The following is a 13,081-nucleotide window of genomic DNA, read 5'->3' on the forward strand; positions in this document are numbered from 1 at the left end:
TTGTTTCACACGTGTTTTGCAACTCTATTTGCTTTTTTGTTTTTGTTCTTCCCATTGTATTGTATTTCGTTTCGCCCCTACTGAGAAAGTGTTGGTTTGGTGAGAGCTAAATGTGACAGCTGAGCACGTGCTCCAGCACTTTTTAATTCGACAAGTGTCGAATTACCGGGGCACGAATTAAAAAGTGTCGAATTAAATGGTGTCGAATGAGCGGGGTTCTATGCAATCAACAGACCAATATGAAAGCTTTTGATTGCAGTACTCAAATTAGTTCATGAAAAAATGTTACTTAGGTCCTTTTGAAATGTTAAGCGAGATTTAACAATCATAATCGAATTTCACAACAATCATAAATAATGTGTTTTCTGTCATCGATGCCCTTATCGTTTATTACTCTCCATGACGTTGAGAAACATCAAAGATCACTGTCATCATGTGATGAAACTGAGGTTCTATCTTTGTTACCGGAGGGTATTAACGCTCACCAATAGCCGTGGTTCTGGTTACAATACTCCTCATTTCTGTACTCTTTATTTGAGGTTAGCCTTTCGCATTTTAACAAATTCCATTCGTGAAGAACAAGATCATAGTTGACATGAATCAGAAGTACATTCAAAGTTAATTGCCTATATGCCGGGTATTAAGCCACCCGGAGTGGAAATTAATTACTATGTCTGAAACTTGATTATGCATATGTACAACATGTGATAGATTTAGTTCGGAAAAGGTATTGGAGGGTAACCGCCCCTTCGGTGGGGTTTGATCCCACGACCCCAGTTCGCATGACAGGTGCTTTCCCTACTAAGCTACGAAGGACCTCCGTCGTCCACCGCAGCTTAGCGGGTACTGATGAAACCAAATTCCCAGCACCAGGTACCAGCCGATCTCTCGTAATACATTTTCAGAACTAACTCTCTCAAATGTATTTTTGTACAATACTAAATACTCAACAATTGTACAATACTAAATACTCATTAAATACTCATCCTACTTGGTTGACATTGTGTACAAAAATACATTTGAGAGAGTTAGTTCTGAAAATGTATTGCGAGAGATCGGCTGGTACCTGGTGCTGGGATTTGGTTTCATCAGTACCCGCTAAGCTGCGGTGGACGACGGAGGTCCTTCGTAGCTTAGTAGGGAAAGCACCTGTCATGCGAACTGGGGTCGTGGGATCAAACCCCACCGAAGGGGCGGTTACCCTCAAATACCTTTTCCGAACTAAATCTATCACATGTTGTACATATGCATAATCAAGTTTCAGACATAGTAATGAATCAGAAATAACCTGACTAATAATAATAGGATTAATGATTTTTATTTTGAACTTTTTTACAATGCAATGCAAAAATAGTGACTTTAGTGACCATTTTCTGGAAAATAGTGACTTTAGTGACTTTTGGATGCAAATAGTGACTTTTTAGTGACTAGACTCAAAATAGTGACCAAGTTACTAAAAAGTGACTCGCTACCAGGCCTGCTGTGATGTAATAATCTTATATTGCATTATGGTTATAATTGCAATGAAAGCCATGAAAATTAGTGTTCAATTTCAAATGCCATTTTATCATTTGTCGTTTTTTGAATTTGGTACAAGCATGCGTAGAACGGCAGTCTGAACATCTATAAAGAAGGCATTCGTGCTGCTCTGAAGACGGCTTCCGTTAACTGTAGAAAGATGCTTCTAAACCTCTTGCAACGAAGCAACTGAACTTTTCTGAAAAAAAGCCTACATGCCTCTCAAACGGAGGATTCCAAAAAAATCACAATTATCAAAACTTTATCAATAAGCTCCGAGTAGAATTGTAATACGTCCGCCATTATGCATTTTTATCCGAGGTACCCCCTAGGGCCAGCGAAGATACCCCCAGGGGTACATGTACCCCAGGTTGAAAACCGCTGGATTACAGGAAAAACAAAGCATTGTGCCAAAAGGCCCGTATCTTACATCAATCTGATGTTCGTGTTTCGGATGCATGAACGGGATTGTTTATATCTGATTGTTTTACCGGTATTGGAAAGCAATAACATTTTCATTAGTTTAACATTGATAAAACAACAGTATCGATGGAATTAGCAAACTGCTAGAGAGTTTCCGAATCGATTGATAAGAAAATCTCGAAAATCCATCAAAAGATAAAGACGCTATTACCGTAAGAAATCTCTCCTAATTTCGTGACGGTTTCAAATTTGAAAATTTCCGTATTACACCCTGTATCCGAGTCTTCCTCTTAGACGTAGTTTACCAAATACGTGAGTACACCAGCTTTGCATGTAGTCTAACGAAGGCATACGCTGATATCATATACACTTTTCGCAAACATATGCAACTTTGCATTTTGCTGGACCCGCACTTACCATAGGCCGAATAAGGAAACCGACCACAACCTCGTTGCCGCTTGCAGCTTGCAAAGCTCACGTTAATTTTCAACGCGCATCGAAGCCATACACTCAACATTAGGCGGCTACAGGACGCTAGACTAGGATGAAAAGCAACAAAGCCCCTGGGGTTGATTAACTACCAGTAGAGCTATATATTACTCTGGGCCTTCGATCCTCCGAGCCGAGAAGAGTTAACAAGTATGTAACACCTTGGAGGTATGGTTTCATCCGTAGATGATTTATAAAATTAGAAAAAAACCTCAATAAAAACACTTACCTCGAAACCAAATTCGCCAATTTCTTCCTCGGAGCTCATGATTCTAATTGATACTTATCAAACAGTAATAAAGATACTAACAACTGGCGATACGAAACACGAAATCGTTTTCATATGACTGCAGTTACATATCGAATGAGCAGACAGCAACGCACTGGAAAGCAATCGATTCGAAATTTTCAGTCTCACGTTCTGTGGAATCTAATCAATCAAATCGTTGTTATAGGTTAGGGTGTTCCATAGAGAAACTCGATGTTGGATTTGTCGATAGTCATGCTGTCATGCTAATCAACACATTGTGCATAATGAATTAACGTTCCGCAACAACGATGTATCCCGCATCCTTCATCAAACACCACATATTTCAATTCTGTATAAGAATTGTGCAAAGTAAGTATGGAATCATGACAAAGCCGAAAAGTACATTGCAGGACTTAAATAGTCCTGGGTTGTGGGTTGTACACGTAGCACCGCTTGTACTGTGGACCACAAGAGTGTTTTTTCGTTTGGGTTCTATTTTTAGCAGCAGTGTGATTCCTTAACAAATTAGATTTTTCATGATCCCAATTACACCATAAATGCGTTTATAAAGTGCTGTAAGATAACAATCAACCATTTTTTTTCTGAATGCGTATTTCAATATAATTTAGAACTAGGCTGACCATATGTACCGTATTTGACAGAACAGTAACGTTTAACAGGCTATACTATACTGTCTCGTCGTAATCTAATAAACCCTTTTTTTGTCATGGATGCTGCTTCTTGTAACGGCCATTCGGTCCGTTACAGTCGTGAAAATATTTATAACAAAGCAATTTGAATTAATGTAATTATAGAAAGTAGTTTAATTAATATTTTCCTGTAAATAGTATAAAGCTATGAAATAATTCCATTCCAGTACACCGCGTTTCAAAAGCTCTTTTATTCTCTCACGCTCGCAGAACGCGCAGAACGTTCTAGATCAACGTGCCTACCATGTGGCGAGCGCGTGTGATTACGTCACGGGTCGGGTAGTGACCATCCACCTGGGGAAAATCCCAACAAAGCCTCTTTGATAATTTTCGGGAAAGATCGGCAGGCAAAGTAGGCTGCGATCCGAATGGATTAATTGCTTCCTGCACTTCGATCGTTAGGAGGGGGAAATGCGATCTAGGGACTTCGTGAGGTCAAAACCGAAGGCTAAGAATTAAGACAATCTTACATTTAATCTGAGGATTCTTGACTGTGACTCGTTCACTTTGATCTGGATTGTGGAAGAGGCAGGAGTTGTCCGATTTAGTTTCGCGTCGTGAGGTGATTTGTAAGGTAGAGCAATAGTGACATGGAGGCCCCTTGAACTTACTAATTCAAGTTAAAACTTCTCTCTCATAGCTAAAAAGTAAGTCGATCGAACTATCGTGCGATCAATCAAACGTGCTAGCAGTAGGTAGTGTGCGAGTGTGGAGCGTAAAACAGGTAAATCACGTGCTATATAATGTGCTTCTTAGTGTGATGGTAATAGCGTGGGAAACACGTTTCTTTCCCAGAGTTGTGGCAAGTGTGCCGGAGACCCGTCACCTCACAGGTTTTAGCCAGCGACTACTCCTGACCCCACCTTGCAGCTTCAAAGTTTCCCGGCGGTCCACTTTGCCGGAAGGGGCCGCGATCGACATTTTCGCGCCCAGGCAGGGCGAAGGCAAAGCAAGTCAGCAGCAACAGCAACCGTTTTCCCGCTGTCGGTGACGACCGAGAGCGCAGCAGCAGTAAAGACCACATCTCGTTGGCGAGGCGCCGTCGGCGCATGAGGACTACCGTAGCGTAGTAGAAGGAAGAGCGCGCACCGCGACCGCGGTGTAAGAGACCAGCATCGTTGTAGATGAGCCGTAGGTAAGCGTCACCTTCTCCACCATCCCGTAAGCACATGGCAAGCGTCGCCATCTCCGTCCGTGGAGCACGTGCGTAGGCGTCGTCCGCTCATCAGGCCGCCTGCGGCACCGCACCGTTCTTCGACCGGTCAACAGCATCGTCCAGCAAGCGACCGATAGCAGCGTCCCCGTCGTGGAGTACAACGGCAACAATAATACAGATGGTCCGTGAGTAGAACAAACGCATGCATGCAAATTAAATCGCCCAAGCAAGCTTGGTGAAGAATCGTTTGGTTTTGTCTGCTCCCAATTTTCTATTGGTGATGCACGGCCCGTGAGAGGCTACTTTTTGATTAGCCGATCCGACAGAAAGTGAATGCCCACACCGCACAAAAGCACGTGATAGGAGGTTAGGGGAAAAGTGGGTAAAACCGACACCTTAAGCAACTTTACAGTTCCCCATTCTATGAAGCAATTTTTCGGTCTAGAAATTTCATACAAGCATACTTTGGCTCTTTATGCATCAGTCCATGAGGTCTCAGGACAATATTTCTTGATAGAATTTGATTTATGATGAAAACACGAACAGTCCATATTCCAGCCCAACCAGCTGGGGTGCGGGTAAGATCGACACCACATGAGGGTAAAACCGACACATCAAGTCGTTATGGAATTGTACATCAGAACAATTCTAAATGTTGTTACAACATAATTGGAAATGTTTAACAACATTCATTTTGATATTTGTGTATGAAATTCATGTTTAGGGGTCACTCATAAACGATGGTTGAACAAAATTTTATATATTTAAAATCATCATCACATATAATATTTTATTTAGTTTCTTCAAATATATATAGAGTATATAAAAATATATAGAGTATAAGATTGTTAGTAACAAATTTACTAACTACTGTAAATATTAATCTACATTTAAATTTCACTTATTTTAAAAAACTGTTTATAACGGAGATTTAAAATAAATGCGTATGGTGCAGTTATGAGAAGAAATGAAAATGACTAGTTCCGTAGGTGACAAGCTACATGTTTACAGAAGTGAAAATGGATCACGAAGATCAACACTAGAGAACGGATTGAATATATCTAAGAGTAAAATAAGCCTTAAAATACGATTCTTCTTTCAGCGCGATTGTTATCCGACCTGCAAGTTTTTCCTTGATGACTCAATATTACCCCCTAGACCTATTGTCACGCCCAATGATGATATGGTATGTAATCAGTCTATGATTAAGTTATATTCCCCGGCGCCTCGTTTTTCAATACTTGAAATATATTATGCGAATGATGAGTCTAATAATACAGAGGTATTTCATGATTCGATGGCAGGTGTCGAATTTACCCCAACTGATAACATAATAATGATGAGATACATGTGGATGTTCACAATTAGGAAAGTAAACTATTTTTCCACAACATACACAAAATGATGTTCAATTATGGAGCAGAGATGGATTAAATACTGAAAATCAACAAATTATTGCCGTAAAAGCTTATACACCGATGCCAAAATTTTACATAATTCATCTCCTCAATGGTGATCAATGCTAATTGTCTGTTTATTATGACTCTTACTCGTCTCCACCAGTTACAAAATGACTAGAAATACAAGAAATCAAACGTTTATTCAAAGTGTGTCGAAATTCTGTTCGATAATCACTTGAAATCAGATATTTGAAGTGGTGTCGGTTTTACCCGCAGTGTCGGTTTTACCCACAATTCCCCTAGTAGATTGCGATAGAACCGAAGCGAATAGAAGTGAACAGAAGAAGTGAAGATAGAGAGAGAGAGTTTTTGAATGGATAGTATGTAGGCCTACGATAGAATAAAGAGCAATGAATTAAACTGCGAATATGTATATTGTTTGTCGAGTTCTAATAAATGCAATAGGGTACCACAGACAAACCGACTTGATTGGTGAAAGGAAACGAGAAAAGGTAATGTAGAGGAGGTTTTCATGTCACTCGGTATCGTTTTTCAGTAGTCTTTTTTTTGGGATTCTTTTACTGGGGAGGTTGGCCCTGAATCCAACCAACGGACACTCTCCATTTTTCCAGATCTGATCGGGGTGAGCTGTTTATAGCCAACCGATGATGATAACGACTGTAAGCGGATATTCTGCTTTCAACTAGATTGTCTTTGCTCTTTTTAATGATCGAGCGTGTTTTGAAGGGGGAGTAATTTTTATTTGGAATACCTGTAGCCTGTCGATCTTCGCGCTTTCCTTCCATTATTGGAAAACAATAACCCTTTCCCCTGAAAGGTCTTAGGCCGGGCAACCCTAGAACAGGTGGATGGTCTCCATTAGGAGTGGCGCTTAAACCATCCGCTAATCCTTTCGGAAGGCGCGGACGGATCGTACGGTTATATTCTAAAAAGTCTAAAATTTTTATTAGTCAATGGAAGTGAGACGAAAGTGAATGAAACCCAGAAATCAACCAATCAAAGATGCATTTTTCGCCAAAACGATATTTTTTAGAAAAAACTGTTGTTCCATTAAATTGTTCGAAATAGGCCATCGTCTTTTTTCGTGGTAGTAGATTTAATAAAAAATTCAAGCCGAATTTGCGATACAACGGACCTCAGTTCACTAAACAAAGAAAGAAACACAAAACGCTTAACACCACTTATCATTTTTATAAACTCACTCACTAATGTTACCTTTAAATTGTACTTCAAATCACACAAGATAATCTCAAAACGTAAGTATCCCTAATCTCGTACTTCTGCTTTCCTGCCGATCTTCTAGCGAAATGATCGAGCGGAAGAAATAGCTATGCCAAGAATCTGTGCCTCTTTTCAAATTTGAGCCCTATTCAAGTATTTTAAAAGACGACTCTGTAACTATTCTTCAGGAGAATGCATTATTTGAAAATCGCGCCAAATGATTTGCATGGCGCCGAGAAGCATGGCGAACTTAAATTGCTTATTTTAAATTTAGCGCCATGCTATAAAAGCAGAGCTTTTATAACATGCTCCATGTACGCGAGTTGAGCACAGAGATAGCTCGATTATATCAACACTAGCTTTTTTTTTAACTTGTCATAAGACGAGTTTGTACAATCCCATTGAATTCCACCACTTAATTTTATCTTGACAGATACGTATTTCGACCTCAACAGTAAGGCCGTCTTCAGTGTCTCGTACTTGACTCGACTTTTTTTTAAGTTAATATTTTAATCTTATAATATTTTCAGATTACGAATAATTAATTAACAACAACAAAAACGTAAAACGTTACAAACGTTTTGCTATTCTGAGAAATACCACTTTGAGAATAATGTTTCAACGTTAGATCTGCCTTTGTGCTTTGTAGCTTCTTCTGCTGATGGCTCTACAAAAATTACTTTCTCCACTCCATGCGCTGCAAGTTGCGTTTCAACCCGGAGCAACCAGGTATCAAATCCGAAAATTGTGTAATTCCTGCTATGTGTGCTGTAGACGCCATAACTTTGTTCTGTTCAGAATTTTCCTTCAGAAGCTCCATAAAAGTGTTATTTTTTGACCTTTTATGGATATAAGTAAAAAATTACTTCCTCCCTGCTCAACAACTTGTCTTTTAATGATCAATAAAACTGTATCGTTACTACGTATCACAAGCATGCACAAATATTATGCATCTCAAGATAAAATAGAATACTGCGGCTTCCTGCTGGTTGCTTCTCAGGTTATCGCAACGGTCACTTAACACGACAGAGTCAATGAAAATCTTATCCACCGTATGCACTTGCCATGATAAATACTCTCCATGTACTCAGTGACTCCGGTTGCCTCTCACTAATACAACCGAACACTGCTGTTATTTGGCGAAAAGCACGTGGTTTTGTTTCGAGCGGGAAAATTCTGCCTATATTTTAACACGGCGGCTATCTTGACGTTTACTTTCGCAGTCGGGCATGCGAGCGTAAGAGAGCCGCGGTATTCTAGAAAACCCAACTTAATTCACAGAGTGGTGATACTGCCTTTCTCGCATTTAGCCAAGACACCAACCTTATATGGTGCTAATATGGTTCGGTGTACCATTTTCTTTATAACTTTTAAACGCAACGGTCGATCGTTATCAAATTCAATAGTGATCAACTAGGCTTTACCCCCTGTCGAATGAAACTTGTTGCGAGGAAATCGGTTGAGGATTACTATAAGAAAAGTTGTCTAATGTTTTTCTTAGCTTTTGTGCACACACATACACACACATACACACATACATACACACGGACAGACAGACATGTGCTCAGTTTGTCGAGCTGAGTCGATTGGTATATAACACTATGGGTCTCCGAGGCTTTTATCAAAAGTTCGTTTTCGTAGTGAAATGATAGCCTTTCGGTACAACTTTGTTGTACGAGAAAGGCAAAAAGATAAGCGCGACAATAGCTTTAGAATCTGATAGAGCGTTTATTCAATCAGAAATAGTCTCTTTCAGCTTAAATTATTTATTGGGTAGTCAACAGCTCCTTAGATTAACTTCAACAATAAAAAAATCTGCTAATCTGTTAATTTATAGTTACATTTAAAACTGAATTTGACTAAATTAAACTTCCAATTAGTTTTACATTAAAAAAATGTGAGACCTACAGATTCAAGCTCAAGGAATACGAATACGCAAAACACTCAATTTTCACTAAAATTGTTTCGTGTCGTTTATGGCCTTTCAGTCAACAAAAAATCTTAGAAAAATATGTTTTTTTAACGTCAAGCGCGGCACCCTAATGTTGGACAGTTACTCGAACCTTTGATGAGCACAATCGCGAGGAAAGAACAATGAGTAGCTATACTACAAGCTGTTCACGTACAATATACCGAACGTACAGCAAATAGGAAGAGGGGCTCGACTGGGTTCGTCATCGAGGTTTTGGATCAACTCTCAATATATGTTAGTGGAGATTGAATTATATGATTACGTATGATCATTCATGCAGAAAATTCATTTGAATATGGTTAGAACACAAATGATTTGTCGTTTTATGATCTATGTACGGTCAAATTGACCTTCATCAAAAATTCTCATTCACCTCATTCACCTCTTATTCACACCTGGTTCATACAAAATTCTGTTATCGATGACGTCGCTGTTGCTTGAGTTTTGTTTAATTTTGAATTAAAATTATTTGGTTTGACAATTTGATTTTTTATTTTTACCTTTCTCGTATACTAAGTATTCGCTTTGAGAACAAACTTTTTATAGGAGGTCCGGAGACCACCACGCCATAAACGCAAAATACTTAAAGTTGAGTCGAATCCGACTTATTTTCATTAAAAGTGGCACTTCTCAAAACTTGAGTAATATATACTATTACAATAAACTGACGAATGCACTTAAAATAAGAATCTGTTTGCTGTAAAATGCACTTAGATATGGGTGGCTCAAAAAAAACTTTTTCAAAAATGTTGATGGGCCGCTCTCTTATTCGGTTCTATTTGATGCCCTGATGCTCTGGACAAAATTTCGTTTGAGCGGTGCTAAACTCGTCGGAAGTTTATATGGAAAAATGTATGCAGAAACATCCTAAAACAGTGATTTGCAGTTGGACGGTACAATTTACGATCAAGAACAATGATACTCAATTCAGTTCTTGTAGAATTAAATACAGAATGTAATACTGAAAACCGCGAGAAGATTAGAGTTTATTAGGCAAAGATATTAGCATATTACTGGAGTGTTGTAGGGGTGAATTTATTTCTTTTTAAAGGTAAAAGAAACGAAATTTGCTCAAACCCCACTACAGAGGAATGCTAATAACTAGGCCGGGCAAATTCTAATCTTCTCGCGGTTTTCTGCATAACATTCTTTATTAAATTCTTCAAGATCTGGATGAGTATCATAGTTCTTCTTGCCAAGTTGTGCCGTCCAACTGCAAATCACTGTTTTTGGATGTTTCTGCATACATTTTTGCATATAAACTTCCAACGAGTTTAGCACCGCCCAAACGTTGACCGATTTGGCTGAAATTTTGTCCAGAGCATCTGGGCATCAAATAGAACCGAATAAGAAGGCAGCCCATCAAAAAAATTGAAAAAAGGTTTTCCCTTACTAATTTGAGCCACCTTAACTTAGATAGATAGATAAATTTTCTTCCCATTAGTCGTATCCATAAATAATGAAATGGCATGCTTTACTTTCACCTACTTTCACGAAATCGTCATTGTATTGTGTATTCCCAGCCCCATTTTTGATAAAAATGAGTCGGATTCGACTCAATCTTGACTTTTTTTTATTTTTAGCGTGTTATATACTAAACGACTCTACTCGACGAACTGAGATGATGTCATTTTGTGTTAGTATTATCAATTCGGTAGAAAACCGAAATGGGCTACTAGCGAAGTTTGATTTTTCTCACAATCCGTAAGCTAAACCTTACTTCGGAAGTGGCGCGGAAGTGGTGTGATGCGCTATACAGCGCACCACTTCCGAAATTAGATTTCAAAAATCCAACTTCGCTAGTCGCCCATTCGGTTTTCTACTGAATTGATAATATATGCCAAAAAAAACTCATTTTAAGGCACTTGTCCGTAACTGATTTGCTCATAACAGGTTACATCCGACGAGGAATCCTGTCCCATTGTTGCCTATTTAAAACTGGTCAGATCACAGTGCGTTCAAATCAAACGTCAGAATATGAGATATTCGATTCGTTCGTGACGTTAAATAGATTGAAGCAGGGAAATGCGCTCTCTAATCTGCTATTCATCTTAGCTCTGCGATTGAATTTCAAATTTGTGCACATTTACTTTGTTAAGCATGCTCTCACTTCACTTACCTAATGCGATTGAATTTCAAATGTTCTAATATTGTTTAGGTATTATTTCGAATTGCAATTAAGTAAATTTAGTCCTATATTATTAATTCACCACCAATACAAAGATTTTATTCTGTTATTTGTAAAAAGCAAATGTAAATGTTACCTAAATTTTGGATCACTGATTCAAGGTAACTATATTCTCCACAGAGAGATCTTAACCAGTATGTACTGTAATTTCTCATTTTCAATGAGAGATGACACGCGATGTTTACAATATAACTGCCCCTTTCAATATCTATAGAAACGCAAAGGATGAATGGCATGCTACAAAAATCTAAAAAAATATCTGTTCCGTGACAGGGCATGAAAGTGTGCAATATCTGCTTTATTTTTGTGTTTATTTCCACTTTAAACTCGGTGAATTCAATGAGTATGAGCTAGTCACTATTCTTCGCATATACCTTTTAAATTAACTTAGTTAAGTGTGGTTAAGTTAAGCATCCTTTCATGACTGCTTCTCATGCGTAAAGCCCCAAACGCAATACAACGGAACGGTGACGGAAATGGAAAATTTGACAGTTAGCCCATATATTTTCTGTCAAATTTGCCGTTTCCGTCGCCGTTCGTTATATTGCGTTTGGGGCTTAACTGTTCAAAGAACCCACGATTCTTTCATTTGGTCGCCTGAAATAGAAAACGGCGCTTTTCTCTCTGTCTTATGACGATCCCCAACATCAGTGTGATGACTCAATTCAGCACTGTGTTGAATAATGTCTGTACTATTTTTTATCGCAACTTCTGTTCAGGCTTTGTTCACACAATTTTGGAGAAGTTATACAGCTACAACATCATATTTTGAAAAACAACTTTATTACCTGATTTGTTAAACCTTTAATAAGCATTTTATTTAGCCTTAATTCAGCTACATGTTAATTTTTCGAAAAAAATAACGCATTGAGGGTAACATCATCAGGATCTCCATTGAACGTACGTTGAAAAAATTGCTGTTTTCATATAATCATTTTAAAATTTTCCTAAATCGGGTCTCGAACGGCTGACATTTGATCATCCGCCGGTAACGTTGTCATCCGCGCCATCCTTGATTTGTAAGTTTTGGCCTACTCGACGCATAACATAAATAATCGTATGGCTGAATATGAATCATTATTGGACTCTTATTCAACAAGTCAATCTGTCAAATTACAGTTTGTTAATAACTGTACAAGATTTTTATTTCAACCATTATTTAGCCAGCCATAACCATCGAACACTGGGAAAAAATATATGAAAATAATGTCAAAACGATAAAATAAAATCCGTCCGCAATGATATTAATGGAGTTTATGAAAATTTAATGGATTTATTTTCGACCTTGCTTGAAATCTCTGAATTACAAGTTGCGATATCATTGTGCCATCAATACTACACATGCAACAAGTAAATGACTATACATATCGAATTTTATTTACATATAGAGAAACAACTAGTACATATGGAATCTGTAACAAACATGCAATATGGTCGATTTTATATGAATTTGTTTGTGTTCTTTTCCGCACAACTTTAAAACAACTGCATAAATTTTCTTCATTGCTCCAGCAATTATGTTGGTTATAATCTCCAACACCTTTATAGATCAGGAATTATTTATGTATCAAATAATTATGAATTGTCCCACGAATATAAAAAGCCCGAGTGTTCTTGACAATGAATCTAATAATGTCTTGAAAATAAATCATAAATCATATCCAAATATCATCAATTCAAGCCATCGCGATTTTCTTCCACTGCGCGATAGATTCGACAAAGGTGAAATCCAA

At 38.2% G+C, this 13,081-nt stretch overlaps 1 protein-coding gene across 2 annotated transcripts in view; it reads right to left on the bottom strand.

Annotated features, from left to right (window-relative positions):
* The window catches only part of LOC134225398 (nicotinamidase), a 157,874-nt gene that overhangs the window by 141,025 nt on the left and 3,768 nt on the right, over nt 1-13,081 (bottom strand). The window contains exon 1 of one of the 2 annotated variants that reach the window (XM_062705440.1): nt 2,660-2,791. The exons of the other annotated variant lie outside the window; for it this stretch is intronic. Within the exon in view, the coding sequence (XP_062561424.1) occupies nt 2,660-2,698 (39 nt within the window). The 5' untranslated portion in view covers nt 2,699-2,791. Of the gene's footprint in view, nt 1-2,659; nt 2,792-13,081 lie in introns of those variants that run through there. 2 annotated transcript variants of the gene reach the window in all.

This window comes from Armigeres subalbatus, chromosome 3, assembly GCF_024139115.2.
Source record: "Armigeres subalbatus isolate Guangzhou_Male chromosome 3, GZ_Asu_2, whole genome shotgun sequence".
Taxonomy (NCBI): domain Eukaryota; kingdom Metazoa; phylum Arthropoda; class Insecta; order Diptera; family Culicidae; genus Armigeres; species Armigeres subalbatus.